We start from the raw sequence: 17,882 nt of genomic DNA on the forward strand, positions 1-17,882 counted from the left end.
GCATCTGTTGGTGTGGTCAGTATTCTCCATATTCACCTAATCCTTAAACTATGAGTAATTGGAGGTCAAAAGCCTTATAGTCTAGGAGTGTTCACGCATGTCTGGAGTTAAGCAAGGTAAAAGTGGTTATCTGGCTTGAACAAGCATAATTCTTTCCATTCATCCATTTGCAACATTAAGTTGAATTTTGATGTTCTCAAGCATCTCCAAGTTACAACCTAGGAGAGTTTCTTGGGGTGATAACATGACCCCTTAGACTCCTATATATAGAAGGGAGGTTTAATCACTTGTATCATCCAAGAATTATTCATTTTTGTAATGTAAAGGAGGTTTCCCCCTCAAAGAGATTGATTTCTAAGGAGTTCATCTATCTTTTCTATCTTTTTGTGAGCTGGTTTCATAACATTTGGTATCAAAGCTTTGGATTCTATGGTTTCGCTGCTCCAAATAGGTCATCGTGGCATTTTCGCTATAACTTTTTTTTCTGCGACGTTTCAGAAACTACAAAAAATCCCATTTGAGTTGAAATCGTTCTGAACTTTGGATCTGAATGTCAGAGCTTGTCTCGTTGTATTTGCGGAGATATGATCTAAGGAAGTTAGGGTTTTTGTAGACTCCCGAATTACATTCCAAATAGGTGACCTGGGGAAAATCGTCATAACTTATGTTTTGAGCATCAGATTAAAATTTCGTAAGAAGTTTCAGAAAGAGGACGGCCTGTAGTTTTTTTTGTATCAGTTTCAGGTACTAAGGTCGAAACAATGAAACATGGAACGTCATACAAGTTCACTCTACTGAACTAGTCTATAATAAGGTCACCGTGGGAGATTTGGCATAACTCTTCCTTGGAGAAATCAATATTGATCAGAGTTGCTGGATTAAAAAGAGGACTCAAAGGGCTACTGTAGGACAAGATTTCAGATATTCGAGATCCACAATTACAGAGATACAACAGATTCAATATCGAGCTCTTACAAAGTAAAAAAAAAAAAAAATGTATAGTTTTTTTTAAATTTTGCATAAGATTGGCTTGAAAAAATAGTTTGAAGGAATTCAAAGGAATAATGAAGAATTATTAGCATTAATTAATGCCCCAAAGAAAGAAAATGGAAACACCTAATAAGCAACCTAAAAGCTCTAGCATGACTCGTGAAGAAGAGGAAGAAATGCAACATGATATATCAAAATTACAAGACCAAGTACAACAAATTTCACTCTCACTAAAGGTAAATGAAGCCAAGATGAATGGCGTGGAAGCTAATATGAATGGCATGCAAGTTAAGATGCATGGCGTGGAAGCTAAGATGGATGGCATGGAATCTAAGATGAATGGCATGGATGCTAAGATGAATGGCATGGACGATAAGATGGAAGAATTGAAGATAAATTTGAATAAGTTGCTACAAGAAATGGTCACTAATGGTGAAAGGGTAGTAAAGGAAACTCATGATGAGAACAAAAGAAATATTAATCATGATTTCATAGACTCTAATGTTGGATTGAAGACCCACCATGTTCCAAAAATCGATATGAATAAGTTTGATGGCAAGGATCCCGAAACATGGATACTACAGATGGAGCAATTTTTGGATCTCCATAATGTGAAAAACACACAAAAGGTACGTATTGCAACTTTATATTTGGAACCACATCAGTTTGTATGGTATCAATGGCTTTGCTCTCGTAAACAAATTGTCACTTGGGCAATTTTTATGGAAGAAAAGATAGCACATTATGAGGATAAAAAAAGCAACACCTTTTTTAGCCAATTGATAAATCTCAAACAAAAGGGTTCAATGATGGAGCACATTGAGGACTTCCAAAAATTGAACATAAGGGTAAAAGATATTCTAGAGGAGCATAGAATTGATGTGTTCATAGGGACTTTAAAGGATAATATCCAACATGAGGTTCACCCTTGGGAACCTGATTCATTGGAGAAGGCATTCAGGTTAGCAAGAAAAATGGAAAGTAAAATTATGGCAACCAGGAAGCCTACCACTCACAACTATAAAAATGGAAGTGTTGTTGCCCCTAGCCTTCTACAACCTACAAGGCTGACACCACAACAATTGGAAGAAGAAAGAGCAAAAGGGCTTTGTTACAGTTGTGATAGCAAATACACTAAAGGTTATAAGTGTGCTGAAAAGAAATTGTTCTACATAGATTGTGAAGAGGAGGAAGAAAAAGAACAAGAAATGTCAAAAGAAGAAGATATACTCCAGGAGAAAACCCTAGATAAAGAAGAAATGAATCCGACCATATCTTGTAATGCATTGGCTAGAATTACCACTCCTCAAACTATCAAAATAGAATGACATATCAAGAAGAAAAAGGTAATAGTGTTGATTGATTCAGGAAGTACCCATAATTTTATTCATTGTAAGATAGCAAAGAAATTGAATTGCTCCTTATATCTAGCACCAGAGTGCCAAGTGATGGTTGCAAGTGGAGGAACCATAAATTGCTCTGGAAAGTGCCATAATATCAAGCTATCCATGGGAGAATATGTATTGAATAGCCCAATGCTTTCCATTCCAATGGGTGGTGCTGATTTTGTACTAGGAGTCCAATGGCTACAATCCTTGGGTACAATAGCTTTTAATTTTCAAGAATTTTTCATGAAATTTTGTGCGGAAGGAAAGGAAGTTGAATTAAAGGGTATTGCAGGGAAACCGGGAAATATAATCAGCTCTAACGGTATGACAAAGCTTCTAAAGAAGTAACAACGAGGTGTAATTGCACAATTATGTTCGTTAGAGGTTCTCACATCGAAATCATCTATTTCTCCAGATCTCCAAAAGGTCTTGGACAATCATTCCAAGGTATTTGAGACTTCCAAAGGTCTCCCACCTATTCGTAATCATGATCATGCTATTCATTTGATTCCAGGAAGTGTTCATCAGGCCATACAGATATCTCTATGCCCAAAAGAGTGAAATTGAATGTATGGTTGCAGAAATGCTAGAGGTTGGTATAATTCAACCTAGTCAAAGTTCTTTCTCTGCTCCAGTAGTATTGGTGCACAAGAAGGATGGATCATGGCGCATGTGTCTGAATTATAGGGAGCTCAACAAGCTCACTATTAAAGATAAATTTCCCATTCCTGTCATCGATGAATTATTGGATGAATTGCATGGATCAATTTACTTCATCAAGTTGGATCTTTGTTGAGGATATCATCAAATCAAAATGAAGACTAAAGACATTCGGAAAACAACATTTAGAACTCATGAGGGTCATTATGAATTTTTGGTCATGCCTTTTGGCCTTACCAATGCACCTTCTACATTTCAAGGTTTGATAAATTCCATTTTCAAACCCTTCCTTAGAAAATTTGTGTTAGTATTTTTTGATGATATACTAATCTACAGCAAGTCTTGAAAGGATCATGTTGAACATGTTAACAGGATGCTCAAACTATTGGAGGAGAAACAATTATATGCAAAAAGCTCCAAATGTTTCTTTGGAGTACAAGAGGTGGAATCTCTGGGTCATATTGTATCTCATGAAGGTGTTAAGGTAGACCCTAGCAAAATTAAAGCCATTAAGGAATGGAAAATCCCCACATCCATAAAGCATCTACGAGGATTTCTCAAGTTGACAGGGTATTATCACAAGTTTGTTAAGAATTATGGGAGAATAACAACACCTCTAACAAGATTATTGAAGAAAGATACATTTTCATGGACTCCAAAAGCAACAAAAGCCTTCAAACATCTTAAAGAGGCAATGTGCCAAGCACCGGTCTTAGCTATGCCGTACTTCACAAAAACCTTTATTGTGGAATGTGATGCTTTAGGAAATGGAATTGGTGTTGTTTTAATGCAAGATGAAAGACCCATTGCTTTCGAAAGTCGTCTAATCAAGGGGAAGTATTTACACAAATCTATTTATGAAAAGAAAATGTTGGCAATACTACATGCACTTAAGAAATGGCGACCCTGCCTAATGGGAAGACACTTCAAGGTAAAAACAAATCATGATAGTCTTAAATACTTTTTAGAACAAAGATTATCCTCTGAAGGGCAACAAAAATGGGTCACAAAGATGTTGGGTTATGACTTTGAAATCACCTACAAAAAAGGGAAGCAAAATGTTGTGGCAGATGCACTCTCAAGAAAGGATGAGGATGTGGAAGCATTGTTGTGCACCATTTCTATTATCCAACCAGATTGGATAAACGAAGCAAGGGAGATATGGAAGAATGATGAAGAAGTGTGGACACTCATTTGAAAGCTACAATAAGATCCCAGTACATCTGATACATTTAGCTGGAAAAAAATTCGTTATGGTACAAAGATCGCTTATACCTATGTAAGAATTCCCAACTCAAACAAAAGATTTTTATGGAATTTCACACTTCTCCCTTAGGAGGGCACTCAAGATTTTTAAAAACTTACCATAGGGTTAAGAAGGAATTTTTTTGGGATGGCCTTAAATCGGATATTCAAAAGTTTGTGGCGGAATGTTTGGTTTGCCAACAAAATAAAGTTGAAACAATTAAGACCCCAGGTCTATTACAACCTTTATCCATTCCAAGCCAACATTGGGAGGAGGTTTCAATGGATTTTATCACAGGTTTACTTAAGTCCGAAGGAAAGAGTGTCATCATGGTGGTAGTTGACAGACTTACCAAGTATGCACATTTTTGTGTATTATCACATCCATTTAAAGCCAGTATGGTTTCTACTGCATTTATGGAACAATTCAAAAGCTACATGGAAACCCAAAGATTATTGTAAACGACAGAGATCCCATTTTCACTGGAAATTTTTGGACAAAATTATTTTCTTGTCTCAGTACTCAGTTAGCTCATAGCTCATCTTATCATCCCCAATCTGATGGGAAAACCGAGATAGTAAACAAATGTTTGGAAGGATATCTTCGTTGCTTTGTATCTGAAAAACAGACACAATGGGTCAAATGGTTGCCTCTGGCTGAATGGTGGTATAACACTTCCTTCCATACTGCAGCAAAAATGACCCCATTTATGGCACTTTATGGATATCATCCACCATCCATCACATCATATTTAGGAGAAAATTATAAGGTTCAAGCAATGGAACATCACATCGAGCATCAACGACAAGTTCTCCAACTCTTAAAGGATAATCTCACGTTGCTGCGGAATAGAATGAAACAACAGGCAAATCAACATCGCAACGAAAGAAGTTTTGATGTAGGTGACTGGGTATTCCTATGACTACAACCATATAAACAATTGTCCCTCAAGCAAGCTAAGAAGGATAATAAATTATCACCAAAGTATTATGGTCCGTACAAGGTGTTGCAAAAGATTGGTACTATGGCATACAAATTGGAGCTTCCTGTAGCTTCCCGAGTGCACCTAGTTTTCCATGTTTCATGTTTAAAGAAGGTTATAGGTGACAAGCTCCCAGTTCAAACAATATTGCCAGAACTTGACGAGGAAGGAAAAATCATATTGGAACCAGAAGCAGTCACAGAAACAAGAACTCGACATCTACGAAATAGATCAATTTTGGAGTATCTCATCAAGTGGAAGAAATTATCTGCTGAAGATTCCACATGGGAGGATGAGAATTTTATACATAAGCATCCAGAACTACTCAAGCGTCGAGGACAACGTTTTTCGGAAGGAGAGGGGCATGTTAGGCCTCTATAACACTAGTGATTCCCCCATTACTATTGTCATTGTATCCCTTATTGTTATTATTGTGCCCCTATTGTCTCCATATTGTTATTAGTATGCCCCATAGAAACCCACTATTGTTATTTTTGTGCCCTTATGTTATTATTGTTATGTCGGCTTGATTATATTGTGACCCCTAGACTCCTATATATAGAAGGGAGGTTTCATCATTTGTATCATCCAAGAATTATTCATTTGTGTAATGTAAAGGAGGTTGTCCCCTCGAAGAGGCTGATTTCTAAGGCGTTCATCTATATTTTCTATCTTTTTGTGAGCAGGTTTCATAACAGTGGCTCCTTAACACCAAGTCACTAGCCATAGTTTATTCGTAAGTTCTTCCCTCGCTGAATTTGGTAGCCTTGAAGGTCCAAAACCATGCGAGTCACTCATGCCACCCTATTCCAGGGCTTGGTTTCCATCATATGTCATGCATGACAGCCAAATCTGCGTCCATCTTTAGACATCTCCTTTCCAGATTTGCAATTTGGTTAGCTCCATATACTATTGCACTCAAAAGAATATCAGCACATTGGTGAGCATTGGAAAGTTAGATATATTGTTCAAGTTCTTGATTACATTGTTAGTCTCCTCCTGTCTGTTAGGTTGTGGTCCAATGGCGAGTTGGGGCATTTAACACGATAATGGCTTAGGTTCGAGTGTTGGCAAGCATGCTCTACCAAATAGTATGCTTTGTTTTAGTTGTACAAGACCAGAGTTTCCTACTCCCTTAGCATAAACAAACAACATTCCAAAGTTTCCTACTCCCTCAGCATAAACAAACAACCAGAGTTTCCTACTCCCTCATCATAAACAAACAACAGGACAGAAAAATGAGCTCAACCCCAACCAAGTGAAGGGTTCAGGTGCAAACAAGTTGCAAGAGCTAATAGGACTTCGCTATTATCCCTCCTTATATATCCAATGACTTAAGTAGTATCGGTAGTATCTTCCCAAAGAAATACTGATATAATACTAAGTATGCATATTCCAATATGGATGAGGTCTATTGTTTATCTGCTGCTGAAACCAACACAAAAAAGGAATATTCATAGACTACTAAGGATCCATGATCCAATATGGATGAGGTCAATAGGTTAAATTACATAAATAGTATCGGTAGCATCTTCACAAAATTGCATGCTTCATCTAGATTCTATTATATATCCAGTGAAATGAAATAAGTAGCATCTCCACAAAATTGCATGCTGCCAGTTTCTTTATTGTTTATATATTGCTGAAACTCAAGGAAAAAAAAGGAATCCTAATAGAATACCAAGTATACATGATCCAAGATGGTTGAGGTTTATTGTTTATCTGCTACTAAAACCCAACCATGAAACCCAAGCAAGAAAGGAATACTCATAGAATAATAAGTATACATGATCCAGTATGGATGAGATCAACTGGTTAAAGCCTTGGGTTCTCTTGAAGAACCAAGGTAACTCTTACCATAAATAATTGTTTTATCATAAACAGCTTCATTTTATTTACTCCAAAGAAAAACTTACCATATCTAAGTAACAACTATTAGAAATAAAAAAATTAACCTGGCATGATTGGCTAAGAGAAAATGATATATAACCACTTACTATCTAAGTAACAATTATTAGAAATAAGAAATTTAACCGGGCATGACTGGTTAAGAAAAAAGATATAACCACTTAATCTTTGTGTAACTTGGGTGATGACAAATGATACAGATCTTGGTTGTCATGGTGGCGACCATGTTCAAGTCCCATGGATGACATGTTTGAGGTAAGACCTTGAAATGTGATTTGTATCATAACAACCTTCTTGGAGTAGCAGCACCAATTGGAAGAAAGTAACAAAGTCAATGGTTAAACGAATCTGACCAATCTTCAAACTGCCATTTCAGCTGTTATAATTCTAAGCAATCAAAAAATATTGAGCTTTGTACCTGAGTTTTAGTTCCCTCGTGGATTTAAGAAATATGAATTAAAATAGATCTATATTAGTATATAACAAGTTTCTTGGTATAGCAACACCAGTGGGAAGACAGTAACAAAGTGAATGGTTAAACGGCCTAACCAGTCTTCCAATTGCCATTTCAGCAGTAAGACTTTTAAACTTCTTGGTGTCTCCCCTGTTGTGTTACTTAGCAGTCTAAATCCCGCAAACAAGGTCTCCTTTCAATTCTGCAGCCGTCTGCCACATGGACTACTAGTAATCCAAAGGTACAGTCCGAAAGTTAACTACAGAGAAGGGTAATACCTTCTCAATGGATATCCCTGTAGCACCCAATCACAGTCCTAAACAAGTAGTTTTCCATTTATCCATCGAGTTTCTGATCTGTGACTTTTCATCTTTGTCAAGTTAGAGGAATTCCTCTGCCTTTACTGATCAATCAAGAACTAATCTGGCATTAGCTTCTTGAGAAGAACACACATTCTGTACGAAACTAGGGCATGGGAAAGTAATAACTTTTTGACCTTCAAATCCTTTTTCAATGGTTCCAAGCATCATGTGACACTAATATTCAGCCTTCAAGGTTAAATGTGGGTACATGTGGACTCGGACACTATGCCTGGAAGTCAGATCCTCCAGCATGTTGGACGGTAATAACCTCCTCTTTTTTGTTTCCGAAAGAAAATGCGGGTCTGTGAAAAAGTAATAAGAACGTTAAGGTTTTAGTGAAGAAAAATATAAGACCTCTAGTCTCTACTGTTTTCTTCCTTTTCTATCTTGGCAAAAGATATCATGAATAACTCCCTCCGTACCATAGATGTAATCATTCATATATATATATGTCAATTAGGTTTATCTCAGATGGTGGGAGGAATGATTGGTATCATCCTTATCCAGTTCAATTTCAGGAAATGATGTGATAAGCTCTGATATAATGGCTTCAAATCTTGTTATAAGAAATAAATAGTCACTACCAAAACAAGTATATTCTTTATATATATAATACAAAAATATTTTCCACCAATATATATATATATGATGAAATTTGTAAATATGGTCAGCTGATCATCAGAGGCAGAAGCATATGGTGGAGAACATAAATACTGACAGAGATGAAACCGATTGGATCAGACACTACGAAACCGAAACATACCATACGAAGATCGAGAAGATCAGGAAAAAGGACCTGATGCTAATAGGTAGGCAGTGATGATTCAAGCAATTGATGAAGAAGGTTGCATCAATAAGGCTGGAAGTATGGATGGTAAGGTCCAGGGAAGGTACTACAACTGCTGGAGGAGAGCTCTCAGCTGACCAGATAAACTAAAGTACGAATATATAGAGAGAGAGCATAGACTAAGAGCTGACCCCACATGGAATTCTTAAACCGAACTTTGTCCATGCTCAGTGACAGCATGTATGGGAGAAAATAGCAGACACTTAAAGATAACTAAAAGACTAAATAACCTGATAGAATATTGCAATATGAGAAAATGAGAAAAATGAAGATATGCAACCTTTATGCAGCAAAAAGATACAGACATGTGAAGAAAATGTGGCATAACTCCCCCAATGTAGTCTGCTCGCAGTTCCAAAATTCCAAGTGCCTAACCATTCAAGCCATACCACTGATAAATTTCTTCAGCATAAACAACATGACTGCCTCTAAAAGAAGAATCAAAAACTTGCTTACAGCAACATAAATGAATGACATTCCTGGCTGGTATGTTTTCCTTCACAAAGCATCCATTCAATAACTGACAAGGGTTAAAAACAATTTATTAGTTTTAAGAGCAATTGTTAACAAAATCATCTAATATACCCACGAACACAATATGAGAGATGGAGTATGAATCACATTTTATTGAAAATGATAACCTTCTCCTATCTATTTCTTTTCTTCTGAAAAAAGTCATTTTGTATTCCATTAATGCACACAAAAATCACTAGCATATGATCATACATCAGTAGGCCAAAGCCTGAACATGTGCATTACCCCGAGGCCTTCCCTACAAGGAGAGCCAGCATATGTGCTTTGGCACCAATTTTAAATGAGACAATATCGTTTCTGAACAACTTTATCCTAGCGCTGAACTGAAACGCTAGATCGGATTTGGTAGAGAGGGGTGGATTATCCATTAAAAGTAGTCTGTCATCCTATAACCAAGAACATCCATCCGTGTTAAATTTTTTCTATATGGACAAATCTCAGTTGGAGTTATAACGATTATATTTGAGCAAATTACATTTATTTTAGCCAAGGTTTGCTCTAATGGACGGATGCTATGAGAATCCATTCAGCAACGGAAGGAAGGTGCATTGGCTGAAAGAAGCCTATGAGCCAAGTGATCCAGTAAAGCAAGAGAACTTGAAGAATGAAATAAAAATGATATGATGAGATGATCAATCATCCTCTAAAGAAGAGAGAGAGGAAGATTGTACTCAGAAGGGCCTGGGAGGCTTTTCCAATAACGCAGAAAAATATACCTCTGTGTAACTCTTGGGGCTTACAACCCATTTGTGTTTCTTGTATCTCAACTGCAAAAACATGTACAGATAGTCATCCAAATCTCTCCTTGTGCAGAAAAATTTGTCAAGCCAGAGGAACCCTCCAGGTCTCAGCACTCTATCCCAGTCAAAAACGATGAAGTCCAATAACTGCAAATCGATCCATGCATCAAGAAGTCCACCAGTATGAATGAGATCCAATGTATTGTCAAAGAAGGGAAGTCTCTGATTGATAGTAATATACAAAGGAACAAGTCCCCTGAGCGCAATCATCTCATTGAAGGGTGCTCCAAGATTGAGAGCTGCAGAAACAATAGTCACATTGTGTTCTCGCATCCTGGCAGCGAAAGTGCCAACCCCCACACTGAAATCAAGACCTATTCTAATCTCCCCAGGCTTGATACTGAGAACATCAGCTATGAGAAAATCTGCAATGCTTGTAGTATTCCTAACCCATTTCGGTGCCTCACTCTGAGCCAGATTGAAACACCCAGAGCATTTAAAGAAGCCCTTGTTTGTCTTATTGCTCATCAAGCAGGCAAAATCCCTACATTGATAGTTATCCCATCTGATATTTCTATTATCTGGAACCTTCCAGAGGGACTCGTTGATGGGCAAAGGCTTCTGAAATAGCCTAGGAGCTCTAGCCAAGCATCGTCTCCGAGGCAATGGATCACAACCTTGTATCATCAACTTCTGGCCCAAGTTCCAGTCATCTTTGCAGTATCCTCCAATGTCGTAGTTCATATAAATTTCCAGCTCCTTCTTCATCAGAACACAGGCATGCCCAATTGTTGTATAGGTTCCATTGGCTCCTAAGGGATTTAATTTTCCAAGCCTGTTTTCTTTCACAAGAAGATACTTACGTAGTTCTTCATTCAAGAAGAAATGCTCCAATGGATCCCCTTCTACTTCTTGTTGTTGTGTTTGATCCACTGAGCTCTCCCCAACTCCCTGCACTGCAGAGGACCCTATTTGTTGAAGAGAAAGCTTGACTACATCCAGAGGTCCCTTAACATCATCTATGAGAAACTTCTTGTACTTGTTATATTCAGATTTGAAAACTTTTGGGTCCTTGGGTTCTCCATTTTTCTCCATCTCCTTGACTGCATTTTCTACTTTCTTCTGCAAGTCTTGGACCTTGAGGCGAATGTCCTCAAGCCTGGAAGAGGACTCCAGGGACGTGCGTTCTCTGTGAAAGTGACTGCAGATTTCATCATCGTGCAAGTTTAACAAGCCTGCATGATAAAACCTCATGAGGCTAGTCACACTCACTACTACCACCAGCACTCCCAGCATTAGTTGAAGCCACCCAAATATCCTGGAAATGGTGCATCTCTGTAGGCAACTTCTCTTCATATTTTCAACCCCTTCTCTATAGTATCAGCAGGCAGAGACTCACTTGATCTCTCCCAAACAGATGACTGGATAAATAAACTAGCAGCAGCACAAGTCCATCTGAACTCCGGATATATTGTGCCCAAAGAGGTATCAAATCAAATCCCTGAAGCTGCCCATCTCAAGTTTCAACTTGCAGTGAGCATATGCAGATCAGCACTGAGGAGATCTGCTCGTGTAAAAATCATAGCTACATTGGGAGTATGGGTGAGTACTTCTTGGGATTGAGTACTTCTGAGAAGTCAACCATTGAAACAACTTAATAAATTGAAACCAGACTGGAAACGTTCAGTTTAGGGATGGAGTAGCGTTTCAGAGACATTACCTTCATTTTTTTTCACACTTTCAGACGTCCTGTGAATGGAATAGATATGATATGTGTTGGAAAGGGTGCCTCCCGTGACATTCACGAGGGCATAGATAGATAAAAAGATATTTAATAATCATAGAAGAAATGGTTGTGGACCGGAGTCCGGACTGCAATGAAAGATTGTCCAAGAGGTGCATGTGTGTATGGATAATGTTGGCATGTATGTTACAGGATAGTCGTATTTCAAGTCTGTGCAAGTATTATCTATTTAACAGCGGATAAGTTTCTGGAATTTTGTTGTTTGGAATTGATTCTGACTGTGTTAAAAGTTTCTGGAATTGTGTCGTTTGGAATTGATTTGGTGTTACAGTACAGAGTATGAGTCTTACAATACAAGGTTTTTATATTTAAGTAATAATTATAGTTGAAGTATAAGTCTTACAGAGAGGGTATAAACTATACATATATTTATATATTTTGGTAATCAAATTAGTGTATAGAGTTAGATATATCTAATCAATGTATAGAGCTAAATATATCTGACAAACAAATAAAAAATTCCATACATCAATTTGCTATTTAATTTAGTTATAATTTTAAAACTAGATTATTTATATGTTATACTGATAAATTAAGTACAATTTTATTAAAAATATTTTTATAATATATAAAATATAAGGTTAATAGTGAATATGTGTTTATTAATAGTGAAGTATATAGGATATCGAACTTATAATGTTAATAGTTAAATTTTTAGAAATTTTAATATAAAATAGTATATATATAATGATTATAATGATAATGATGATTAACATTTACTGAAATTTATATGGTTTATGAGACTTAAGAATTTATGAGATTAATTAAAAAAAAAAAATAACATTTTATTTTTATGATTAAAAAAAGTGAGAGAAGCATTTTTAAATCATTGTCGATGGGTGAGTTAAAAGATCAAAAAGGTTTGGTGTCAAATATTTTGAAAATTGGATAAATGTAACAAATAAAACTCGTGAGAATTAATTTTAATCATGGTAATATTTATTTTCTTTTCCATACTAGTCAAAACATCTATATATATATATATATATGAAGGTTAGATCAATTGGACCCGTCGCTAAAGCATCTTCTTAATGGAAGGTCACAGGTCAATTTTGTGAGCCTCTCTGGATTAGGGTCTACTAATAAATAGGTGGGACGTGATCCCTTCCGGTAGAATTGCCCACATATATATACCTTTTACATTATTAAAAACTATTTTTTATTTCTTATTATCCTTGCCGTAACGAGTAGACGAGTAGATATTGCAATGTATTTTTGGTCAAACTCATATTAGTTTGGGTTTGACCAAAAAAAATTGCAAAAAAAATCTATAGTATAATATTACACATTAAAATATATGATTTTTTAAAAATAATTTTATTTATTTATTTTCAATTTAATTGGCTATCAAATTGAACATGTTATTGCCTTTTGCCTCTATTAATGTAGGATGGGCATTTATGATACAGTTTATTTTGGAAAGGTGATAAAATTATTGCTAATGAGTATATTCATTTTATATTCTTATTTATAACAATGGCTAAGGATTAATATAATCTAATAAAAATATATATTATTTAAAAGTACATATATAATTTAAAATGATTATTTAAAATCACATATGTAATTTAAAAATATTTATTAATGGTATGTGAGAGATATATTTTACGTGTGAAGGGACATAATATTTTTAAACTGTAAAGGTCACTTAGGTTTTTGTGCCAACTTAACCATATATGATAGATTTTACATTATTAATGAATGAATGATATTCAAAATAATAAGATGTTTGTAATAGGAATAAATATAAAATTTCTCATATTCACAACCCAAGGTATAATAGAAATTTATGATAGGACCTCTTTACCCAGATCTAATAATAAGATTTTCATAACACCATATTCACAAACTATAAAAAGCCAATTGTAAACTATTAATAATTATTTCTATGTTGTAATACAAATAATGTTAATTTACAAAATTTAATAATGCATTTAATTATAATTTAAAATTAATCTAATCATAACATTTTAAAATTTTAAATCTTTGTATTTTTATTGTTTTCTACTTTAAACTATATTTAAGCTAACGGATAGGGACTAGCTAGCTACTATGTAGCCCTTGTTTAAATTTAAATATTATACTTTCAATTTAATTCATTTATATTACATAGAGTATCATGTTAATATTATACCTATTTATTTTTTAATGTATAACATATTTCATTAATTTTATATAATTATATTTTAAAATTAAATTAATATTTTGAAAATTGTAAATAATTTTGTTTATATTTTCTTATTTTTTTAACTTAAGCACTTTATATTATATTAAATAAAAATGATATAGATTTAAAAATTTCTTGTTATTGGTCTATTTAATGAGAAGCCAAATCACTAATATAATAAGTTTAGAGTTTTGGGTTGTTAAGATCTAGTTTAACTAGAGTATCTTGTAAATAGAAACTTATAAAACCTAGTTTAACTAGAGTATTTTGTAAATAGAAACTTATAAAAACAGGTTGGTTGTACTAGACCTTGACATACATCCACATGGGAAGACAAAAAATACTACTGGTGTTGCAAGCAAAAGACCAAAAGACTAGTGAGTCTTAACAATTATTAGGTAGGAGAAAGATATGTTGGTTGATCTCCACGCAGTGAGTCTTAACAATTATTAGGCAGGAGAAAGATATGTTTGTTGATCTCCTCGCTAGAATGGTCGGTTGCAATCTATACTATCAATTTTTTCCTCCAACTCTATCAATATGGTAGAATTCTCTTGTTGAGTCTTCCTGTAGCTCCCTATGCCACTTGCAACATTCAAATGATGTTTAACTTTATGTAGGCTTTGTGTGGATGAAGTGACAGGAGTGCATGCAATGCCCCAAGTATAGTGGGAGCCACAACCCCCTTTCTTGTGAGTTGGCATCATATCAAGGTAGGGGGAACACCCACTCCTAAGCACTCTCCTTAGGGGGGGAATTTTTTTCTATATTAATATTATTATAAAAAATAAAAATATAAAACAAACCAAAAAAATATTATCATTTAATATCATTAATTTTATTATGATTTATTATATTACTAAGATTGTATCGATTTTTTTAGGAATTTTTTTTTTAAAGATGATTTTCATTCTCAATCATGCTTGTGAGCTTTCAACTTAAAACATGGTAAGAACTAAACTCCACATAAACCAACTAACCAACGCCTCATAGATTTTATAAAGTTATAATTAGTTGATTTTTAATAAAAAATATAGTGGTGATTATGATTAACCTCGACCAAGATTAATATGGTCAAATATTTCGAAATTTAGAATGATGTGAGTAACAATTGGACAATCGAAGAGAAAGGCATTTTGGGAATTAACCAACTACCGTATTCACTTTTAAGCTCATGAGAATTGGGAATTAACCAACTACCTTATTCACTTTTAAGCTCATGAGAATTAGTTCTTATCTTAGCAATGCTCATTTTCTTCTTGACACTAGTCAAGACAGATAGATAATTCTAGTTTTCAAAATTGGGGTTGATCACCTCCTTATAATTAATCCTAGTTTTTTTCCCTCTAACTCTTTATAGCCTCACAAATTATCCTTAAATTTGGAAGTAATAGTATTTTTAATATTATCCTTATTCTTTAAAATGATCTCCTTCTTTGTCCCCAAATGATCTCACCAAAACTAAGCCTCCTTGAGCCATTCTCAATTGAATGAAAAGTGAAAATTTTTATTAGAATTAAAAGCAATTTTAGAAAACTTCTTGACATTCATATTGAAATAAAATAACTACATTAATATTGAAATAAAATAACAATTATATTAATAAAATAAAATAAAAAATATTATCATTTTATTTTAGACATGTAACAAAATTTTATTAAAATTCACCTAATATATTTTTATCTCTCTCACACACACATATATATATTCATTCCAATCGACCAATGATGTAATGTGTTTTTTTAACTCTGCAAATTTGAAAGTTTCAATAATGTAATGGACATTTATGAATTGTTAATTATTTAGATAAATTATATTAATGCATTTTTTAATAATAATTTTTAAAATAAATAGAACATATATAATTTATCGAATTTAATTTAAATAAACAAGGGCCACATAGTAGCTATTACCTACCACTTAGTTTAAATATAGCTTAATGAAACAAAAAAAAAAACAAAGACAAAGATTTCATTACAAAAATAAAACAACTAATAAAATATTATATTGTTCACTGTCATCACAAAAAATTAAGAAATATGATTAACTAATATTGTTTATATTAAACTACATATATCTATGTGGGTTTGTTTTATTTTTATTAATATATATAATTGTCTATAATTAAATTTATTAAAATATGTTTTTAATATAAAAGTCACCTTAAATTGAAAATATTGTGAAAAAAATATAATTTGTGAAAATAGAAATAATAGAAAAAAAATAAAACAAAAAACAAAAAACTAGTAAATAATAGAAATGGAAGTTACTAAACAATACATAACAAGACCTCAATCAATCATTTTACAAATAAATAAATTTTATTAATAATAATAATAATTAAATTCATAATGTTAAACTATGGATAAACGTCATAAATTTCTGGTTAAAAACAAACTAATATCTAACCAAAAGCAAAATTAAATGTATTATATCGTACTTGAATATAACAAATAACATATATAATTTTTATAAAATATAAATTTACCAATCCCACTTCTATTATTAATTTAAAAAGTTAAATAAAGAAAGAATAAAAATAATCATATTAATAATAATATCTTCTATATTTCAGTAAAGTTATTGTATCTTCTTGATGATTGTGATATTGTAAAGTAGTTTTTGTCCTGCAACATTTTAGTTGAAAGTTGCTTTCAGCGTTTAAAAATTAATTAAAATAATATTCTAGTTCTGGAAAGAGACAAGAAACTACTTAGTTTTGTTAAAAGTATTTGTAAAGGCACCTTCAACCCAAAACAATGGCACCGACCTGGGTGAGGAAAACAAATCGATATAATCAATAAACTATTGAGAAAATCATTAGTGACTATAACATTTATGGTTAAGGATCTGTTTTTATGTTATTTTTCAAATATTTCTGTTAGTTGTAATCAAAACATATTAAGAATTGATTTATTTTTCATTGAGATGTTTTTAATTTAAAATTTGACTGGATAAAATTGTGGTTAATTTTGCACAATTTTGTTTGGAAAGCATCTCAGAAGATAAAATTCATTTAGGTGATAAAAATAATAATTTTAAATTCGGTAAAATTTTAATAATAGCAAAAAAAAAAAAGTGTTTTTTAATATTAAAAAAAATAAAATTATATATATAAGAGTTTTGGATAGATTGTAATAGGGTATTTTGTTAAGGCATTTTTTGATATGAAGTCACTTGTTCAATTCTCCATTGTGATAGGAATGATATATTGGACATAATGAAGATGTAGCCCGCCAAACTATATATATATATAATGTGTAATTGTGTTGTAATAAGATGTACTTTAGAGAATAGTAAGCATTATGAAGATTACATTTGACATATATCATAATTAATAATTAATTATATAGGGTTGTGAGGATGGATTTCTAATTACACTTTTTAAATTAATTAATAAATAAGGTACAATTAATATAAGAAAAAATAAATTTTGTATAATGTCTAATTGTTTTATAATAAAATGTACTATGGAGAATAAGTATACAAAACGTTTTGCATTTTTACAACATTTGTAATTTTTTTTTTTCAGAGTGAAAATCAGCATATTTATATTGAGAAAATATAAGGATGTACATATGAGCCAATATAGCAGGGGTATGCTAATATGAGCCTCAATAGCAGGTGATGTCCGTCCAATAACATTCCAGAGGAAATGTATAGGCCATGAAGAGGCATAGGGGCCGAATAAGACCAAAAGGGAATCCATGTGACGTTACAACGAGATTATAAAGACAGAAAATAAGCATGGAGCATACAATAAATTGCAGAGCCATTGCAATCCTGGAGCCGAGAGTCTA

At 33.4% G+C, this 17,882-nt stretch overlaps 1 protein-coding gene across 1 annotated transcript; it reads right to left on the bottom strand.

The window, feature by feature from the left end:
* Nucleotides 1-9,445: 9,445 nt before the first annotated feature.
* Nucleotides 9,446-12,025, bottom strand: LOC149200155 (putative methyltransferase At1g29790). Its single transcript, XM_089399526.1, has one exon. It carries the CDS (start codon nucleotides 11,465-11,467, stop codon nucleotides 10,043-10,045), a length of 1,425 nt encoding a protein of 474 aa, XP_089255652.1. The 5' UTR covers nucleotides 11,468-12,025; the 3' UTR covers nucleotides 9,446-10,042.
* Nucleotides 12,026-17,882: the final 5,857 nt, after the last annotated feature.

Source organism: Pinus tabuliformis, chromosome 2_1 (genome assembly GCF_031772625.1).
Source record: "Pinus tabuliformis cultivar Carrire ecotype Pingquan chromosome 2_1, CPIR1, whole genome shotgun sequence".
NCBI classification, from domain to species: Eukaryota; Viridiplantae; Streptophyta; class Pinopsida; order Pinales; family Pinaceae; genus Pinus; species Pinus tabuliformis.